This window comes from Microcaecilia unicolor, chromosome 4 (genome assembly GCF_901765095.1).
Source record: "Microcaecilia unicolor chromosome 4, aMicUni1.1, whole genome shotgun sequence".
Lineage (NCBI taxonomy): Eukaryota > Metazoa > Chordata > Amphibia > Gymnophiona > Siphonopidae > Microcaecilia > Microcaecilia unicolor.
The window spans coordinates 178,839,107-178,859,800 of NC_044034.1; the positions used below are offsets into that span (position 1 = coordinate 178,839,107).

The window sequence follows — 20,694 nt, forward strand, 5'->3', positions numbered from 1 at the left end:
ACCCACACTATTTCTGAATCTGGGACAGACCAGAAAGAAAAATTACTCACATCTGATAACAAAATTCTTTAAAAAATATATAAAAGTCTTTATTTTCTTCCATATAAAAAACATTATACTTTTCATATATAAATCAACGTGAATACAAGGTTGTGCAGCCAGTTAAAATGTGTTATACTCTCAGTTGTATTTAAGAGAAAAAGAAAATTAAAAGTGTTACAGTAGAACCCGTCTTTTCCTATAGCACCTAAACACTGATTAAGTTATAATTTGATTCACATATTTTCTGATTCATGACAGATGTACTTATTTAGAAATACATTTTTATGGAGGAAAACAATTGGCATTTTACATTACAGGCAGGTGATCACAGTGCATAGTGCATTTCCTGGTAAACACTTTGGTATATCCAAACAATGGTCTTAGTAACTATGGGCCACCAAGTACAAGCTTCACTGTATACATAAGGAGTGGTAAAGCTCCACAGTCCCAGAATTGTATCTGGTTAACTCATGCTGGATAGTCTTACTGCCTGAAATCTGTTCTTCCTTGTATTGATGCAATTTGGAAAACCTCACAAAGTGAATGGCAAGTCCACACTCTGGTCTGGCGGAATGTATTCTACGTTGCTCTCTGGGCATTCTGTGACAGTACAGGTACCCTCAAATTTAAAGCTTTTTGAGGTATTCCTTTTACAGGTAGGAGTGATTTCTTGGACAACAAAAGTCTTCTGCTATAGAGGAAAAAACAAAGAATATTAACTACTTCAACTGGCATCTACACAGTAAAATGAAAGCCTCAAAATGTTTTTTATTAGTTTCAGTTTAATACCAGTTATGGTTGAAACAAAAAGAGATACAATTCAGAAGTCTCAACTTTAGGGTCACATCTCGCTTAGACTACCAGTAAACATAAAAAGGCCTATGAGAAAAGGTACTGGTGGTCCCAGTCTCTTCTCGATAAACCACCATCCCAGTTTGCCATCAAATGGCACAACTGCCTGCAGTCTAGCAGCTCAAGGCTTCCCAGAACCTGAAGACAATTTCCTTTTCAGATCATGCCTGAGATACATCACTAGGGCACTGGGGGAAGCTTGCTCTATTTCTGCTTGGCAGATAAATAGAAGGATGTTGCTTCCAGTGGAACAAATAGGGTAGTTTTAAAGACACTTGTAATACACACTGTAGTGTTGTTTCCTTGTAAATGAATTTTTTTTTTTAAACAGCGTCCACCCCCACCCCCACCCCCAAGAAGTAGCTGTACTGTCCAAATAAAATTGTGGAGGAGTAACCTAACAGTTACTGCAGCAGGCTTTGATGATGGCAACATGGGTTCAATTCCCACTGCAGCTTTTTGTGACCTTGGGCAACCTTCCATTGCCCCAGGTACAAAAACTTACCAATGTGCACCCTCTAGGGACAGCGAAAGTACCTGCATATAATGTGTACAGCGCTGCATATGTCCAGTAGTACTATAGAAATGATTTAGTAGTAAAGCATACCAAATGTTATATATGGGAGTTTCATTGGATTTTTTTTTTTTTTTTTACCTTGGCTTTATCCATTCCAGAGAGACTTAAAATACTGTACAAATGTTTTGTATTTTACAGCTACAGTGGCTGCATGAGACCCCCCTCTTTATTACTTATAAAATGGTATAACAGATTTTCAAGATGAGCAGGGAGAAAGAAGCATGTGACCTTTCTACTTTGCAAGATTTGAGAGTAATAGCAAGAAAGCTATGTGGCAAAGAATGTGTGTCTGGGCACTGGATGGAGCAGAAGCTAGTTACAGTTTGTTAATATCTACTTGTTAAGAGTTCTCATACAAATTATCAAATGGCTGGAGTGGATGCACTATGCATAAGGACAGAATATAAATCATCTAAAAAGCAGACAAGTCAATTCTATAAAATTTATTCTTGGTTTGTTTTAAATGGGCATTTTCACCAAAATCAGACTTGCTCCTCCCATACACAGAATGGCCTCTCATTCTGCAGATATAAAGCCAAACTTCCACGATTACAGGCTGCAAGCTTGCTGCCTGGTCTGAGAATGAATAGGTGTAGTATCTTGAGCTTAACACAGGTGCTACACAGCCAGAACCCTTGGATATAGGGGTCAGAGAAAATATATGATTTTTCAATTTTCATGAATGAAAAATTACATTCAGTGCTTAAATGCAATCATGACACTTACATCTTTGGAGGGATCTGCTGTCGACTTAATGAATCTTTCCACTGAATTTCTGCTGTGATATTGACAAATGTGATTAACTTCATTTGTATTGCAGTTACTGGCTGGAACATTATCATAATACTTCTGAAAAAGGAAAGCAAAATCAGATTATAACGCCAGAAAGCCGCCCAAACATCTTAATGCCACAACTAACTACTGGGCATTAGTCAGCTGCAAGTCAAATCTTTCACGTAATTAAAAAAAACCCTCATGAAGGATGAACTCATCAGAACCATGGGCCCATTCCGCATGGAACCCAGCTACATTCTGCGATCCTGTCTTAGGCCTTGATGGACCTTTGGTTTCATCCACTATGCCAATTCTTATGTTCTCCGTCAGAACAGAATGAATAGACGGCATTTTAAAAAAATATATTTTTCCCTCAGTCATATGAGCTCTAACTGTTAATTGGTGCCCAGTGCAATATTATAATGTAAATTTAACAAACCGGTTAAAGATTATTGTGATCTATGTCTCAGGTTTTTGGAGAGACTTATTGTTTTGTTTTGTTTTTAATAAACAGGTTGAACAAAAAGATAGAAAGGGGACACAAAGACTACAAGGAAGAATCAAAGATCACAAAAACAGTATTTTTTCAATATACACTTCAAGAACGCTATCAGTCACCCATGGGAAAAATTAGCTGTTTTTAAAATTTGGGCATTATCCACTGAATGCACAAAACATTTGTTTTTCTCCCTCATCATTCCTCCAGTATCACCTAACCTCACTAAATTCTAGACAATGTAATTTGATTTTTTTTTTTTTTTAAATAAAAGAGTGTTCCACTCTACAACAGGGGCTCTCAATCCAGTCCTCGGGACACATCTAACCAGTCAGGTTTTGAGGATACCCACAATGAATATGCATGAGATAAATTTACATGTGCTCTCATATGCATAATCATTGTGGGTATCCTCAAAACCTGACTGTCTAGGTGTATCCCAAGGATTAGATTGAGAACCTCTTATTTACAGGGACACAAGCATCTAGTCCTGGAGTCCCACGGGCCACATCAGCAGCCTGACCTAGATGAGAGCCTATCCTTCCCCCCAAGCAGCCAAGGAGCACTGGGAGCAAATATGCTCTCACCACTGCAAGCCAGGAGGCACCTTGTTGCCAATGGCCAAATGGAGATTTACTTTCGCAACCCATAATTTGCCCATTTGAGATGAAAACGACCAGAGCCACCACCCTGTTTAATGAAACTAAGACTGCTCTTGCACTATATGTTCACTCAAGGCTATCATCATCCAATTTTTAGGCTCCATCACCGATACTGACACATATAAGCAGTTCAGTTGACTTTTTGTAAAAAAAAAATAAATAAATAAAGTCAGTTGAGAATTGGGGTGGAATAATTTATTCCAGAATTCTTGGCTCATACAACCACCACCAAGCATGGTCTGCATTCCATTTATTGCAAGATGTATCAGGATCAGCTGGAGTAGACTGACAAACTCCAGTAGTTGGGACATAAGGATAGAGCTGGGTGAACTTCTGTGGCAGATGCAGCAAGCCTTGCTGTAGAGTCACAGTTCTACCACGAAATTCTGCAGCAAAACTACCGCATCATACTATAATCAATGAGCATGCAAATTACCCACCACGTTAAAATCGCAGCAGTAATCCACAACTCATTGCAACATGTCTTCTTTCCTGTCAGTGCCTGACTCAGGCACTGAAAGAAAAGGTGACATAAAAAGAAATTGTCACGGCAGTCTGCATCAGCCCTGAGTGTCACATGAACAGCCCTAAGACTTCACATATCCCTGATGTCTAGTGCACCCCCACCCCCACTCCCCAACCCAATCTCCTCCGTATGAAAAAACCCTTTCCCTAGTGTCTAGTGTACCCCCGAAAGTTCATACCTCAAGGGAGGCAGGAGCAATGTCCACTCCCTCCTGCCTCTGGTGCCACCATCTGGAAAAAATGGCAGTGCTCTGTCTTGCTCAGTGCATCCTGGGGATGCACTGGGTAGGGCCTATCTACCATATAAGGGAAAAATTCCCTAATATGGCAGACAGGCAGGGCACAGGCAGTAGGTGTTCCTGTCTCCTTTAAGATATAAACTTGGGGGCTGTCAGGGGAGGAAGGAGGGGGGCCACTAGACTAGCAGAGCAACTCTAAAGGGTGCATGGGCCACGTGAATGTTTTAAGGGGGGGCTCTCTTCATGTTGGATCCAGTCATCAGGGAGGGGAAAGAGGGGGGTTTTTAGACCACCAGGGGGACTGATGTCAGTTATCTGGGGCAGGGAGGTCAAGTCTGAGGGAAAAGAGGGTGTGCTGGTAGACATCCACCCCTCTCAACCAACCTTTCTACACTGCCCTGGAGCTTGGCATAATGTTTCTTGTAGTAGTTGTACAGTTTCAGACTTGTGAGTTCTTGTACTAAGTAGAGCGCTGCTGAGCCTGGTACTTGGACCAGGTTCTGCTTGGTAGCCGGACAACCCCGGGTTTCACATGCGCTGACCGCCGTTCCCCAGAGGTTGAGCCCATAGGTGCGGGCAGCCTGCAGGACTTACAAGACGGAGCTGGACGCGGGGTGGTGAACATATCGGCCAGGCAGCAGGCAAGAGAGTGATCCAGGTGCAGGCAAAGTCAATAGGCAGGCAGCAGGCAAGCGAGTAGTCCAGGTGCGGGCAATGTCAATAGGCAGGCAGCAGGCAAGAGAGTAATCCAGGTGCAGGCAAAGTCAGCAACGGGGGACAAAGTAGAGAAGAAGCAAACTACAGAACAAGTAACACCTACCAAAGTAGAAGCCGAAGCATTGAGAAATAGTGCTGACATCAGGCATTCACTGGAAACAGCTGAGAAGGAGAGTAAGGGAAGCAACCAGGCATCCAATAGGGACAGAGCAGAGAAGGCAAGGGAGAGCCCATAGGTTAAGGGCTGAGAGATGGACAACAGTCGCGGGGATCCAATCCCGATGGAGCAAGGCGGCGGGGCAGAGAGCCCATAGGTTAAGGGCTGAGAGATGGACAACCAGAACACCAGTCATGGGTATCCATTCCCCATGGAGCAAGGAGGCAGGGCAGAGATGCTGTTGAAGGGAACCCTGGCCCTACACCGACGGAGGGAGTGCCATTACCGGCAGGGTGAGGGGCGTGACACACAGGCAAAGCTTTTTAAAATATTTTTATTTTGCATGCCAGAGGATAGCAAATGCTTTGCATTTGAACTCATTTTAAATGTGATGTACAGTCAAGGTTTCTGTGCAAGTTAACATCCAGGCTGAAACCCTTTTTGTTCTGCTATCCCACAGTAATGAGTAAAGCCTGAAGTAACCATGCAGGAAGCTTTCTGCATCAGCCTCTGTGCCCCTAAACATGGCAAAAAGATCAGATCAAGTACAGTTTAATCATGATTTGATAATGAGTGTGACTGTTGGGCAGACTGGGTGGACCATTCAGGTCTTTATCAGCCATTATCTACTATGTTAAGCAGCCCATTATTCCTAACAGCAGAAGGCTACAACTTTCCAGAGTCTGGAGTACATCAGTGCAGCAGGTTACAGGTCCCTGCAGCTTTCCTGGATGCAATATTACAAAACTTTAGGGATTAGACATGGGGAGAAAGGGGAACCTTGTGTATAATCATCAGTACAATCAGAAAAGGAAGAGGACAAACTCCTTTAATATTTAATGACAGACACATTGTGGCTGGCAGGGTGGCTGGGAATATTTGGGAAGACTGGATAAGTCAACTGGTTCTTCTCCTCCCTTGATATTTACTGTGTTATTTTAACTCTGGGTACAGCAATAACATGCAACAGTAGAGCTAAACAAACAGGAAACCATCAACTTAAAACAATAGACCTTTCTCACAGGTTATTAGACACTTATCTCTGCAAGCCAAAGAAAATGCTTTCATGTTTGCTCAGTTGAATTTTTTTTTTTTTTTTTTTTTTTTTGGGGGGGGGGGGGGGGGGTCTTTTGTTTTTTTGCCTTGTTAAAATTTGCCTGCCTCTATCTGCTGAGGGCTGGGTAATTTAAAACAAGCACATTACATCCAGCAAACTGTAGTTCAAGCAGACTGCTTTACCAGATCAACCCCATACAGCGACAGCTCCATACATGCCGGAAAATTTTGCACGTTAAAGATAAGGGCTCAGTGCATGGAAATGTCTGTGTATTGCTCGGAGTGCTCATTTTAATACTAATGAGTTCGTTTAACACATTTGCATATGGCTATCGGTAGCTGCTACGGCGAACGGTAAAAGGGATGCAGAACCCCTTTGTGCATTAGACGCTAAATAACATTTGCTTTAGACTGGCTACAACAGGTGTAAAGCAAATGCTGCAAGCACAGTAAGCTTTGTGCACTGGGTCCTCAGTGTGCACAGCCTTCATAGCCTGAGCAAAAGGGGGTCCAGTATTTTACTCAAGGCCAGAGGAAGTATGGAAGAGGGAGTGGGCAAAGAGTCTTGGCAGCATAGCCAAGGCTAGAAAAACCATCCCCCAGCACCAAAATTCAAGCTCTGCCTTAACCTATGTGAAAATGTTCTTGGAGTCTGTCTCCATAGATGGTGCATCCAATACTGTGATATGAAGGAATTTTAATGGTGTTTTACTGAGACTGTACTGCCACCTGCTGCTCCCATATGAGCAGCCAGCCACAAGTATAACAGCTGAGAAGTTACTTTTTAGTTTTTATAAGCCTCATATGAATATGCAAATGTATTTGCAAAGTATGTGTGTAAATTGTGACTCCACCCAAAGAACACACCTACAACGAGTGTGTATATTTTTATGCTTGAGATAATTTCATAATATGGCATATATGCATGAAAATAAAACTTAATAAAAATTACTTCCTAAATGTCAAAGTTCATAACAGCACGTAGGCAGAACAGCCACAATTTAGTACTTGTGCTGCTCTTTATTCAGCGTGCTACAGGATCTGCTACATATGGCTTGCACTGATTTCCTTACTCATATTTACCTCACATTGCTCAGTGGTGCGAACCATAAAGTCCATAATGGTAGCAAATGAAGCCTCAAGTCTTGGGTCCTCGGGGTCAGCCTGGCATTAGAACAAGAACCATGTTAAATGTAGAAACAGTAGAGACACATCTGACCTTATATTACTGGCTGCTGCCTATAATCTTTAAAAGAAAGATAAAACACTGCTACCAATACCAGAGGAGCCTAGAAATAGCCAGAGAAAGGCAGGATTACCCAATGCAAAATTACTAGTTGGGCCAGTTGTCCAAGCTCTGCATTGGGATATGTGATGACTATTTCAGTGTAGCAGTTATCCTTCTTGTCTTATTGACTCTTAAAGTTGATAACACCTTCTTGCGACTTCTGCAATGTTAACTGTTCGCAGGCAAAACAATTAGCTGGCTGAGCTCAACCACATGGCATTCTGTTACCTATCTTGCACACAACCACTCACACAACATCCAGACCCCTTTCTCCTGCATTTTTCACAATGCCATGTACAAACATCTCCAAATTCACATCTGTGAAGGCAATCGGCAGTAACACTGCCCTTGAATAGACCACAGTGAATAATTACTAAATTTGCCACTGTAGTAAAATTCACTTTCAAAGCAGTGTCTGCAAAACACACCGCAATGCACAATAAACTTAAAAGCATAACACCCTTAGAAGGCATCTCTAAGAAAAAAGGTAGAAGCAAACAAACAAACAGATTCTGTACTAAAGAAGAACCACATCCAAGTTGAAGCTGATGGCAAGTTATTTCACTTGGTTAATTCTCTCATCCCGATTCTTCTCAGGATTAGTAGAAAGATGTGCAAGAATAATCTATGAGAATCTGCTATAGACATAGCTGCCAGACTGTTCCAGTTTACCTGGCAATACAGTAAAACACCTGCAAAAAAATTCTGGCATCAATTATACATAGAAAGAATGCATCAAGACTCCGCTAAAGCCCAAAATCACTCATCAAAAAGGATGCCAAACAGAAGCCTACATGTTACAGCTACTGATTGGCACCTATGATACAGTTGTTCTATATGTTTGTTTTGTTTTTGTTACATTTGTACCCCACGCTTTCCCACTCATGGCAGGCTCAATGCGGCTTACATGGGGCAATGGAGGGTTAAGTGACTTGCCCAGAGTCACAAGGAGCTGCCTGTGCCGGGAATCGAACTCAGTTCCTCAGGACCAAAGTCCACCACCCTAACCACTAGGCCACTCCTCTTATATATAAAGACAATTTGCTTTTTCACACATTCCTTTTTAATGAGAAAAGGATTCAGTCCATTCACTCCGCAGTTAGCTACTCCTATCCACATAACAGATCATCCCAGCTGCCTGCTACAGACTGGCCAAATACAAGATTTCTCCTTAATCTTTCATGGTACCAAATGGAACCGTTTTGTGTATACCATGACAGGAATGAACTTCTCTTTAGCTTTTGTAAAGAGTTATTAATAATTAACAAGATAGCAGTACCCTCCATACATGGAAGACACTGAACAGTGGGAGAAACAGGCCCAATTGGATTTTTAAAAATGCACAAAAATCATAGGAATAAAGAACTTATGTGGCAAAAAATTTTATTGCTTTTTTTTTTTTGGGGGGGGGGGGGGGGGAGTGGAAATAATCTCTAGGAGGTACTTGTGCTCTCTCTCTCTCTCTTGTGAGACTGACCTGGAGAATGACTAACCAATTCATCTTTGCTTTTGAAAGCTTTCTAATCTTCAAAACATGAACACCGAGCGTGACAAGTACAGATAAAGGCAAAACAACAAAACTGCACTGCACAATGCAAAGATACTTTGTAGTTACATTGTATGACCTTAACATTTCTTAGGAAGGCCTTGCATTTCCTGCATCTTTTTCTAACTAAACTTACAAGGAATGTTTTAGCTTAGACTGGCAAACAATATGCAAATATATTAACGCTTGCTTGCATTATAGCTCTAAAGATTGAGCTGCATATTTTATGCACATTGGAACAGTGGCGTACCTAGGGTAGTTGACACCCGGGGCCGGTCATTTTTTAACACCCCCCCTCCCCCCCAAATCCAGTACTAGGCATGCCGAGAATACAAAACACTCAGGACCTATAGAGCAATTCTACCATACCATAAGCAGTCATTTCTACGAGTCACACAAGGAAAAGGAAAGCATCTTAAACACTACAGTGAGCACTAGAACATCAATTCACCTATTGTAAAACGAAACCAGACAGAATAGTACAGATCGTAGATCCTGCACAGTCAATGCCAACTGAAAGCCATGTCTTTTTCACAAACACAGATACACCCTAATCCACTATAGGATAAGTAATCATAAACTTTCTATTTAGACAAAAATTAAACTGAACCCCCAATGCCAGACTCTGCATACAATGCAATACCACAGAAACAGAAAATGTCCCCTAGTACTGTGCAAAATATAAAGACAGCAGATGTAAATTTGAAAAAAAAAAACCTAACAAGTACCAATCACCACTTTACAAATTAACAAATAGAAATAAAACAAATATAGAAAGTAAAATAATACCATTTTATTGGACTAATACATTTAGCTTTCAGAGGCCAAAACCTCCGTCCTCGGGTCAGTACAGTATAGTGCTGTTACAGAATCCTATCCTGACCTGAGGAAGGGGGTTTTGTTCTCCGAAAGTTAGTCAAAATGTATTAAAATTAGTCCAATAAAAAGATTACCTTATTTACATGTTCTATTATAAACATTTAACACATCTACAATACTTTATCCTAAAGCAAAAAAAATAAAAAAATATATTTTATTTACAGTTTGTCGTCTCTGGTTTCTGCTTTCCTCATCATCTTTTCACCGTCTTCCTTCCATCCAGCATCTGTCTTCACTCTCTCTCTCTCTGCCATCCAGTGTCTGCCCTCTCTGCCGTCCCTTCCATCCACTGCCTGCCCTTTCTCTCTGCCCCTTCAATCCACCGCCTGCCCTTTCTCTCTGCCCCTTCAATCCACCATTTGCCCTCCCTCTCCCATCCATCCAGGGTCTGCCCTCCCTCTTCCATCTAGGATCTGTCCCCTCTCTCTCTCTGCCCCTTTTTTCAGCCCTCAGTGCCAGCCCCCTTCTCCCCTCTGAACACCCCCACCCCAGTCCCCTTCTCCTGTCTGAGACCCCCACCCCAGTCCCCTTCTCTCCTCTGAACGCCCCATCCCAGTCCCCTTCTCTCCTCCCCTTCCCTTCTCCCCTCTGAGATCCCCACCCCAGTCCCCTTCTCCCCTCAGATCCCCACCCGTCTGAGATCCCCACCCCAGTCCCCTTCTCCCCTCCCCTTTTCCCCTCTGACCCCCACCCGTCTCCTTCTCCCCTTCCCTTTCCCCCTCTGAGATCCCCACCCCAGTCCCCTTCTCCCCTCCCCTGTCTGAGACCCCCACCCCAGTCCCCTTCTCCCCTGTGAACACCCACACCCGAGTCCCTTTCGCCCCTCTCCTTCCCCACCTCAGTCCCGTTAAAACCGGCGAAGCAGCGTCGCAGGCAGCGCCTCGTGCCCTGCTTGTAAAAAAAAATCAAATCTCCTTCCTTCTCCTTGTCTTGACGTCGACTCGGGCCTTCCAATCAAATTGATTGGAAGGCCCGAGTCGACGTCAAGACGAGGAGAAGGAGGGGAAGGAGATTTGATTTTTTTTTTTTTACAAGCAGGGCACGAGGCGCTGCCTGCGACGCTGCTTCACCGTTTTTTTTAATGTGCGGCGCCGCGGGAACGGCCACGGGAGGCGGCGGGAGCGGAGCACCCCCCACCCACTTGCACCCGGGGCGGACCGCCCCCACCTTGTTACGCCACTGCATTTGAAGCATCAGGTTGGAAATTAGTACAAATCTATGAGCTTCTAGTCCATTTGCTACTTAGAATGACAGCCCTAGGGGGTCCTTTTACAAAGGCGCGCTGAAAACTGACTTGTGGTAGTGTAGGAGCGGGTATTGGGCGTGTGCCGATCTATTTTTCAGCGCGCCTGTAAAAAGGCCTTTTTTAAAAACTTTTGCAAAAAATGAACATGCAGCAAAATGAAAATTGCCGTGCGTCCATCTTGGGTCTGAGACCTTACCACCAGCCATTGGCCTAGCGGTAAAGTCTCACATGATAACTGGGCGGTAATGACCTACGCGCATCAAATGCCACTTGGTGTGCGGCAGAAAATAAAAAATATTTTCAGATGCGAAACAAAAATGAAATTACCACAAGAGCCACGTGGTAGCCGGGCAGTAAATCCATATTGGCGTGTGTTGGGTGCACGTAGACGCTTACACAGCTTAGTAAAAGGACCCCTAAGTTATTTATTTATATCTAATTTTATGATTATCTACTCTATCTCCGATCTCTACGTGGTATGGCGCAGGTCTCATAAATCTGCATATATTGCATGCATAATGCCTACGATAACTACTACTTTTTATATCCTATATAATAACTAGCTGTTAAGCCCGTTAAAACGGGCGAGATTTCCAGCTACCCTCCTCCCTCTGTGCCGGGCCTCCTGCACTGACCTGACAGCGCCTCTCACGTCCGTGTGAAAGCGCTGCAGGTAGAAGCAGATCCACACGGAGGTGAGAGGCGCTGTCAGGTCAGTGCAGGGGGCCCGATACGGAGGGGGGCAGCAGCAGGGATGGGGGGAGAGTGTGGAGGTTGGTGCGCGCGATGTTCGTTTCCAGGCTTCAGCGGCAGCGTCCAACAGTCCGACTCTGTTTCCCTCTCTGTTCCGCCCTCTGACGTCATCACGTCTTGACGCAAGGGCGAGACAGAGAGGGAAGTCTCTACTGCGCATTTGCAGGTCAGTCGGTCACTTGCCATTTATATGTTTGATTCTCATCTCCAACGTTCTGACTTGCCTGGGACCGTGGCTCATTCCGAGTTGGTCTGCTAGGCTCCATAGATCAGGCTGACATCACCGTAGCCATTATGATGTCAACTTCAGAACCCGGGAGGAAAAAAAAAACATGCCTCACAGTTGATCCATGTCCATAGGAGGGTAGCTGGACATGGGTGGCAGGGGAGAGAGGAGGGTCGCTGGACATGGGCGGCTGCAGGGGAGCTGAGGAAAATCTTGCTAGCGTCCGTTTCATTTGTGTCAGAAACGGGCCTTTTTTACTAGTGTTCTATAATGAGGCTGGTGGAACTTTCATAAACTTGGATGAATGAGATTTACTGAAACTTACCTTCATCTTCTTTGCTGTCACTTCCTCTTGATTTGTAACTCTGTCCCTAAAGTTACTTGAGGGATTAACAGTTGACCAATTCACCTTGTGTCTTTTCGCACGCTGCAGAACTTCCTGGCCCAGTTTACCTGTTCGCTCTAAAGAATGCTTCATCCATGTGAGGTTAGTCTCCATCTGCCATATCATGTAAAAACAAACAAAACCCCATAAATGACAAAAACACATGGATTGAATCCTTTCTTCTACATTGTGCTTACACACACTGCTTTCTCTAAGCTGAGTGGGAGTCCTCCCCCTACACTCCTGTTTCACTATAACATTTTCAATAGCAAGGAACAAGCAAGCTCTGCAGGAATCCAAGGAACTTACCTGTCCCTAGCGACTAAAAACACAATATTGAAGCATCATCCCCTATTGGCAGCAATGCTGTTGGAGGACTCCTGCTCACCTTAAAAGGGAACAGTGCTTACGCAGACATTTTATCATAATTACCAGGGAATTACTCTGGAGGTAACACAGTAACCTGAAATCAATAAGTGGCCCATCTGCAGAAAGCTATGAAGAGGACCACACGGATACTGCAACAGCTATACATTTTCCATTAGTTACCATGGTCCTGTTTTTTTTATACCATTATAATTGAATTACATTGGCTTCCACAGGAAGTCAGGTTTATTTTTAAAACCTGTACAATGATTTTTAAAATTCTGAAAGGTTCAGCTCCTTCTTACCGTATATGTACGCATTTGAGCTACTATTCTCTGTTAGTGGGTATAGTTGTCTAATGAGATATCTACATTTTCCTTTGGTTAAAGGGCTCCATTTCAAGAAGCTGTTCAAATTAGGGTTACCATATTAGGAGGAGGAAATCTTGGAATTTATTACCATGTTATCTTCTTAGGTACAAAGTTACTCTTTATTCAGAAAGCATTTAGAAATTCTTATTTAAAAAGTTTTTGACTGGATTTTAGTTAAGGCTACTTTAATTTTCATTCTATTGTATTTAGGAGCATCAGTAGTTATGGTATTTCTGTGTCCTTTCCCAGAAATATCTGGCTTCTTAAGAATTGTATTCCACATAGAACTGCTCAGGCTTTTGCACAATTTAAAAAGATGTATTATTCTTAGATAATCAGTCACAGCTTTTGAAATGTGTCCTATTTACCTGGGTGAAAAAGACTTTTTGGATAAGTGCCCACATTCTCCCGGATTCTACATATAGTGCCTGAAAATCTGTAGAAACCAAAGCGTATTCGATAACAATGTGCATAACTTAATTGGTTAACTATCTAATCAGCACTGTTAGATGGATGTTAACAAGCAATTATAAGCACTAACTGGCATTGAGATTTACACACACCTAATTTATGCATCAGGATTTACACCAAGTAAAACGTGGCCTAACAGACGTGACCAAATTTAGTCACATGGTGAGCTCAGCATATTCTATATAACGTGCAGAGGGGGAACAAGATGGCTGCCGCTGCATAGAGCTGTTGTAACAGCGTTCCAACTTATCTGGGCAAAGCGATTTTCCCCTTTTAAAATGCCCCAGACAAAGAGAAAAGGGGTGGTGAAGAAGGTTCCCTCGCCTTCCGCTACCTCAACACCAACCCAACTAAGTTTGGATCGATTTCTGACATCAATCTCCCAATTATCAAGGGAAGGTAGTACCATAGTGGAACGTACCGGAGAAGCGGAGTCTCCACCGGTTGATGAAACCTCCCTGTCTCCTCCATCGCAGTTGCTTCCTCCGTGTCCGGCAGCGTCAGCAGCCCTTGGGGCGACCCCATATACCACCGGAAGTGTGGTTGGAGAGACGCCAGTTGAGGGACCTGAGCTGCAATACTCGCTGCCGAGCCCTCAGAAGATTATTTCGGGGGAAAAACCGGAGGTAAATTTAAATTTGATTTGGACTATGTTGAATGGAATGAATGAAACGTTGCTAAAAACGTCTGGGGAAGTTCATGTCATGAATGAAAAATTTGAGGAGTTGAAAGTAACGATAGAGCAAGTTAAAACAGAAACATCAACAAAGATCACGAATATTCAGAAAGAAGTAGATTTTCTCCATGAATTTAAGAATGCAGCAATAAGAGATAGTGGCGAAGTTCGGCGCAGAATCGAACAGATTGAGAACTATAATAGAAGATTGAACCTACGATTGCTTAATTTCCACAAACTCCTAGGAAATTCTCCTTCTGATCTCTTTAGAAGATATCTAAATGAGATTCTAAAGTTTCCCCTTGAAAGTATGCCGCCAGTAAATCAAATCTATTATATTGGAAATCCTATGGAGAAGATTGGTGAAAAACAGAATCAGCAGCAAACAAATGGTAATTTGGACATATCTGCTCTATTAGAACAAACTTTGGATAAATGTACTGACAGGGCGACCCTCATAGTTTCTCTGGTATTTGAGCAGGACTTGAATGCCATTATGAGAAACTACTTCAAAAATTCCACTACTCCTTTCGGAGGAGAACGGATATGAATATACCCGGACGTTACAAAGCAGACCCAGCAAAAAAGAAAACTTTTCCTGGCAATGAGAAAGAGGACATTGGAGATAGGGGGTTCTTTTTTTCTTGCCTATCCATGCAAATGTAATGTTAAGTTGGGTTTAAATAAGTATGTTTTCTATTCACCAGAACAGTTAAAATCTTTTTTAGATTTAAAGCAACTTAAATAACATCTACATAAATAATTCTGATTGGGAGTATGCAGCGAATATTTCCTTAATAGTTATTTCTACTTTGTAATCTTCTCTATTCTTTTGTTCCTCCATTTTTTATTTTGTGGTCTGAGGAAGCTAACAAATTTTTTTTTTCCTCCTTTGTTAATTAATTAGATGATATAATTTCTTTGGCTGTATTTCATAAACAAGTTATGCTTGTTAATTATATTGAAATTAATAAATAAAATAATTAAAAAAAAAAATAACGTGCAGAAATTTAAGTCTATATGGCGCCTAAAAATCTGTAATTATGCCTAGGTGTATTCTTGCGCAGCTCACCACATGACTAAGTTTGGTTACGTCCATTTAGGCCACGTTTTACTTGGTGTAAATCCCGAGCCTAAATTAGGAGCAGATCGGGTGTATTTTATAATAATACGCATAGATTTTAAAAATGCCATTGCTCCGCCCCTTTTTAACTATACAACTTAGAATGTGGGCATACCATGTTATAAAATACACTAGTTGTGTGCGAAAGTCTCAATGCCAATTAGTGCTGATAATTGCTTAACATGTAATTAACAGGTTAACTAGCGCTGATTAGGTTAACCAATTAAGTTATATGCATTGTTATAGAATACATGCAGATTTTCAGGCAACATATATAGAATCCGGGGGCATATACAGAATCTAGCCATTGTGGGCAGGAACTTCCACATTGCACACACCTTTACCCACATTGTAGTGGAGGCATTCCAAGAGCACCATTAGACTAGAGAAGGCAACCAACGTCAGTATTTGGACACTTTCAGAACTATACATATCATTTTTTCTGGAAAAGGTACTCAGAAAACAGGGACAAATTTCCTTGGGCAATTTTCAAAGGGAAAGCAGTTCATATTTTCTCTTTGAGAAATGGTGCAAAATCTACAGGCAAAAGTACCCGTGGACTTTGCACCTGCCTGCACACTGATTTGAAAATTACCTCAATAATTTAATCATAAATACAACACAATGAGAAACAAAAAGTCTTGCCATGTTCTAGTCAGGTAAGAAGAAATGAGGCAACCTAATTAAGCCCGGACTTCAGTTCACAAAGAACAAATCTTCCCCTATGCACATCACTATTAAGAGATCTATTCATAGACTTAACCACCAGTAAATATGTCAGAACAATCATTAAATAGCAACATGCGAATATTTTGTTCCAAAGCCCAGCCCAGCTCAAGTGATTCTAAGCAGCGCTGCTGCTCACTGAGAGAGAGATGCAGGTCTCTCGCTCTATTACTAAATACGGTCTTCTACTCCCAGAGTTGGGTGAAACTTCTTGGAATGTGGTAAGGGCAGTATTCATAACCCCTGATAAAGAAGCTGTGGTTATTGTTTAAGGGTGACACGTACTGGTTGGATTCAGGACCCCATGATTGCAAGGTTACAAAAGGAACCCTGGTTCATGGCTCCCGGCCCTAGACTGTTGCTATAATGACCAGAGTAGCGCAAATGAAGGCTTTTGGGGCCAGAGCATCACCTTGGTTCTGATTTAGCTGAAGGTACAAAGGAGCAAGAGGAAATTGCTGGCTCTGAAAACAAAGTGCAAACTTTTTTTTCTAGGCATATCTAGTAAAACAACATTGTGGGCTATCCAGTGGCAAGTTCTGTATACTGCCGTACAGCAAAGTCAGGTCTAATTCTTAGGCAAGGCTTCTACTCCTCATGCTAAGTAAGGAAGAACTACAGCATTCACAGCCTGCAGAGAGAAGGAAATCCAGTAATTACTTAATAGTGACACGGTGGCCAGAATTAGTGACTAAACTAGGCAGGTTCTAGAAGGAATTGTGGTGTGTGACCTTTTGCTGAATTACAATGATGAAGAAGCACAGAACAGGAAAAAAAAATAGAAAACAATGATACGGGGAGTTGCAAATTCAGACTTATGGATTTGCAGCCCAATAGAAGCTGTTCCCACTGAACTGGAAGCCCAAATGGACAGAAACAAAATGAAATGCCAAAAGAAGAGAAACTACGATTTGTTTTGGTGAGACACTTGGCAGATATCCATTATAAGGAGAGGTACCTTGAATCTTCTGGTATCAAGAAGCTATATATGCTTGAAAGGTCTCTACTGACCCTCCCCCTCCAAAGGTCACAGACGTTAAGCACAATAGGCTGCCAACCTGATTTAACTACAGTATTTAAAAGAGGTGAACAGCACTTGTTGAACGTTATACAAATAACCTCCTGGACAATGTAGTACCTGTATATAATACGTAAACCGCTTTGATTGTAACCACAGAAAGGTGGTATATCAAGTATATCCCTTTCACTTTGCACTGCATTACCTAATGCTTAACACAGCCTTAAACGTACATTCATCACAAAGATTCCATTTACAAAAGCAATTAACAGAATCATGAGACTGTGTTGGCAATTGTTTTGTGTGTAACAGATGATTAGTCTACAGTGGAACTTCACTTATGTCTAAATCAATTAGATCACTTGATATAAATGTGGAGTCTGGGAAACAGATACTCTGTACCTGATTCATCTTGAGAAAGCAGACTGAGCAGCCCAAATGACCCAGCACTTCAGGAGGACTTTAGTGAGAGAAACTCAAAGCCAAAGCACTAAGGAATGATTTTTGAAGAGCTCAGGGAATACATCTCTCTCTCTCTCTTTTTTTTTATTTTTATGGTGTCTCTATTTTCCACTTCCAGCTCCCACTGAGTTTCAGACATTTACTGTTTCTCTCATTTCACTCTAACGTCATTTCCCGGCTGCTACATGAAATGCACCCACATATTTACTTAGCAGGACTTAAGCTTGCAGAACCATTGCTGTAATGCAAAAATATGTTTCCCTCATTTTTTAAACATTGTAAAAAGCTATATTAATATATTCACATTTGTGTACTTCCCACAAAAACATCAGTGTCTGATTCTGGGAGTGCATGGGACAAATAACCACAAATTACCCACTTACTTACACAGTCTGCTTGTCACTTTATTAGAGAAACAGAAGTCAAAACACTATCACACCTAGAAACATCCCAGTTGAAATTCCATTTCTCTAAGGGAAATCTGACTACTTCTAAACAATTTCAAGGATGCAGACTTAGCCCAGGAAAGTGAATTAAAGAAGATACTTAAGAAAAAGCCAGGAAGTTAAAAGTGGCTACACTTTTTGGCTCAACTGGAGCTACTACTGAAGAATTCCAAGAGCGGAGTGCTCTCTTTCAGAAACCCAACGTCCTGCACGCGACCTTTACCTGAATTCACCAGTTACAGCAGCAAGCATACCTTTCTGCCTGAGCCCAGCAATGAGCACACACACCCCTCTCCTCTGTACTCATTATTCCATTGCTTTCAATGGAAGTAATTGAGCCAGCCGGGTTTTACTTCCATTGCTTAAAGCAATGGAAGAAAAACCCGGCTGGCTCAATCCGTCCTCCTTTTTCTGGAGCCATATGGTAACCCTCATTATGCCCTTCTGTCAGTGCCCAGCAATGAGCACACTCTCTCCTCGGTAAAAGACGGATACAGCGGGATCAGAACACCCCTCTCCTTCTCTATACTCAATATGCTCTTCCGTCTGTGCCCAGCAATGAGCACACGCTCTCCTTCTCTGTATTCATATTCAATATGCTCTTCTCCAGCATGCCCTATCCTGTATGCTCCCAGTTCCCCTTCCATGTGCTGCTCAGTATGTCCCCTCCTGAGTCCTACCTAGTAGGCTCAGTGGTGAGCATGCACTCCCCATCCTTACACCCTACGCTCAGCATCTCCTCCCCAGTGTCCTGCATGCCCAGGTCCTCCCCCTCCGGTTGCAAGTCCGCAGGGCACCGTTATGTGGATAATGACTATCGCTTCTTTTTGGCGGCTCCTCAGAGTGCACTTACCAAGGCACTGTGCCTTGAGCTCAGGGGGAAGGCAACAGTAGCCCCCAGTACTTTTATGGGGCTAAACACGAACTCACGTTTCCGTCATAATATTACCGAGGCCGGCTGCGCCCCTCCCCACTCCCCATTCTCGTCCAGCGCGCGCTTCCGCCCCTCCCGTTGCATGCCTGAGGCTAAACACAGGCTCACGTTTCCGTCATAATGTAACGTTCCCGAGGCCGGCTGCGCCCCGCCCTCCCGTCCAGCGAACGCTTCCGCTCCGCCCGTTGCACGCCGGGAGTTGTAGTTGACGGCTGTGCGCCCGCTAGATGCTGAGTGGTGAGAGGAGGTGGAATCACTCTAGCCAGTAGCTACTGTCGCGCGGCAAAGCAAAGCTCGAAAAAGTCACATCAGGTCCAGTGACGCTAAGCCGCTGACGCCCATCGAGACCTGATCTGACTCCAGCTGTAAATGCTGAATTCTTACTTACAAATTGCATGCAGAAGCATTAGGAGCAGGAGAGGACTTCCAAGAGGCCCTTGTTAAATTATTTTGGGACAGGTTTCACACTGTCACCGTTGATGCACAGTTCAAAGTTTGTTTTTTCAAACGGAAGTATGTAAGGACTTTAGCTTTGAAAATCGCCATGGGCACAAAGTATCTGTGACTGACATATTGTAGGACAAGGGTTCTCTCAGTACAGTGTGAGATATACCAAGTCAATCTGGATTTCAAGATATCCACAATGAATATGCATGAGATTAATTAACCCCCAAAAAAAAGAGAGACGTCCCACTAACAACAGTACACAACACAACAAACAAAATGAAGGGAGTACAGCTGTGGTTCAAAAACACCTGATTTATTGATTTATTATATAGGTAATGGCTAAAATGACTGGATGCAGTCTTGCATTTCGATACCTCATGCACCTGCCTCAGGAGTCAAGCAATTTCATTCAGCCACAGATGACAGGTGAGAAATAATAAAGCAGCCTGCAGCCCAGCTCTGTGACAGTGACAGCATCTCGTTTGCTTCCCACCTTCACAGATACCACAAATGCTCCCTAACCCCCCCCCCCCCAACTCCCCCTTACTTCTCTCCCCCTTATCCTCTCCTAAAGGAGAGAATGCAAAATCTAGTTTGCTATTATTTTCAATGGTGTTTGCTATTGTGTTGAACAAACGAAGATGGCAGCAATCTCTGTTCACTGGCTTCAGCTCATACAGGGATCCTTTTACTAAGGCGAGGCAAAAAAGAGGCTTGTGGTAGTGTAGGCATATGTATTTAGCGCGTGGTGATCCAGTTTTTACCGCGTCTGGGAAAAAGCTTTTTTTCAATGGGCCAGGAAAAGGGCCTGTGGTAAAATTGAAACCAGCACTCGCCTATTTACGGCCTAAGCCCTTAACGCCACCCATTGGACTAGCAGTAAGAGCTCACGTGCTACACACGTGGTGAACGGTCGGTGTGTGGCAACTGCCGATTGCTACTACTTATAATTTCTATAGGGCTACCGGACGTACGCAGTGCTTCACACTTGAACATGGAGAGACAGTCCCTGCTCAGTAGAGCTTACAATCTAATTATGACGGACAGACAGGACAAGTAAGGGATAAGGGTTAGGACAGACAGGACATATCAGGGATAGGGGACAGTTGAAGGTTTAGGTTTAGGAGTTAAAAGCAGCATCGAAGATGTGGGTTTTTAGCCTAGATTTGAAGATGGCCAGAGATGAGGCTTGGCGTACTGGCTCAGGAAGTTTATTCCAGGCGTATGGTGCAGC

At 42.9% G+C, this 20,694-nt stretch overlaps 1 protein-coding gene across 1 annotated transcript; it reads right to left on the bottom strand.

The window, feature by feature from the left end:
- Window positions 1–97: 97 nt before the first annotated feature.
- LOC115467992 (A-kinase-interacting protein 1-like) lies at window positions 98–19,059 on the bottom strand. The gene is made up of 5 exons (XM_030199499.1): window positions 19,029–19,059; window positions 12,361–12,534; window positions 7,181–7,261; window positions 2,198–2,320; window positions 98–733 (listed from the first exon to the last, which is right to left on the bottom strand). The coding sequence occupies exons 2-5, from the start codon at window positions 12,532–12,534 to the stop codon at window positions 575–577; spliced, it is 537 nt and encodes a 178-aa protein (XP_030055359.1). The 5' UTR covers window positions 19,029–19,059; the 3' UTR covers window positions 98–574.
- Between the last annotated feature and the right edge of the window lie 1,635 nt (window positions 19,060–20,694).

Coding starts and splice junctions, on each gene's coding strand:
- LOC115467992 (XM_030199499.1), bottom strand. CDS start 12,534: ATGGAGACTAACCTCACATGGATGAAGCATTCTTTAGAGCGAACAGGT. Junction 2,321..7,180: donor GCACCACTGAGCAATGTGAG/GTAAATATGAGT, acceptor TTCCTTTTTCAG/AAGTATTATGATAATGTTCC. Junction 734..2,197: donor CAGCAGATCCCTCCAAAGAT/GTAAGTGTCATG, acceptor TTTCCTCTATAG/CAGAAGACTTTTGTTGTCCA.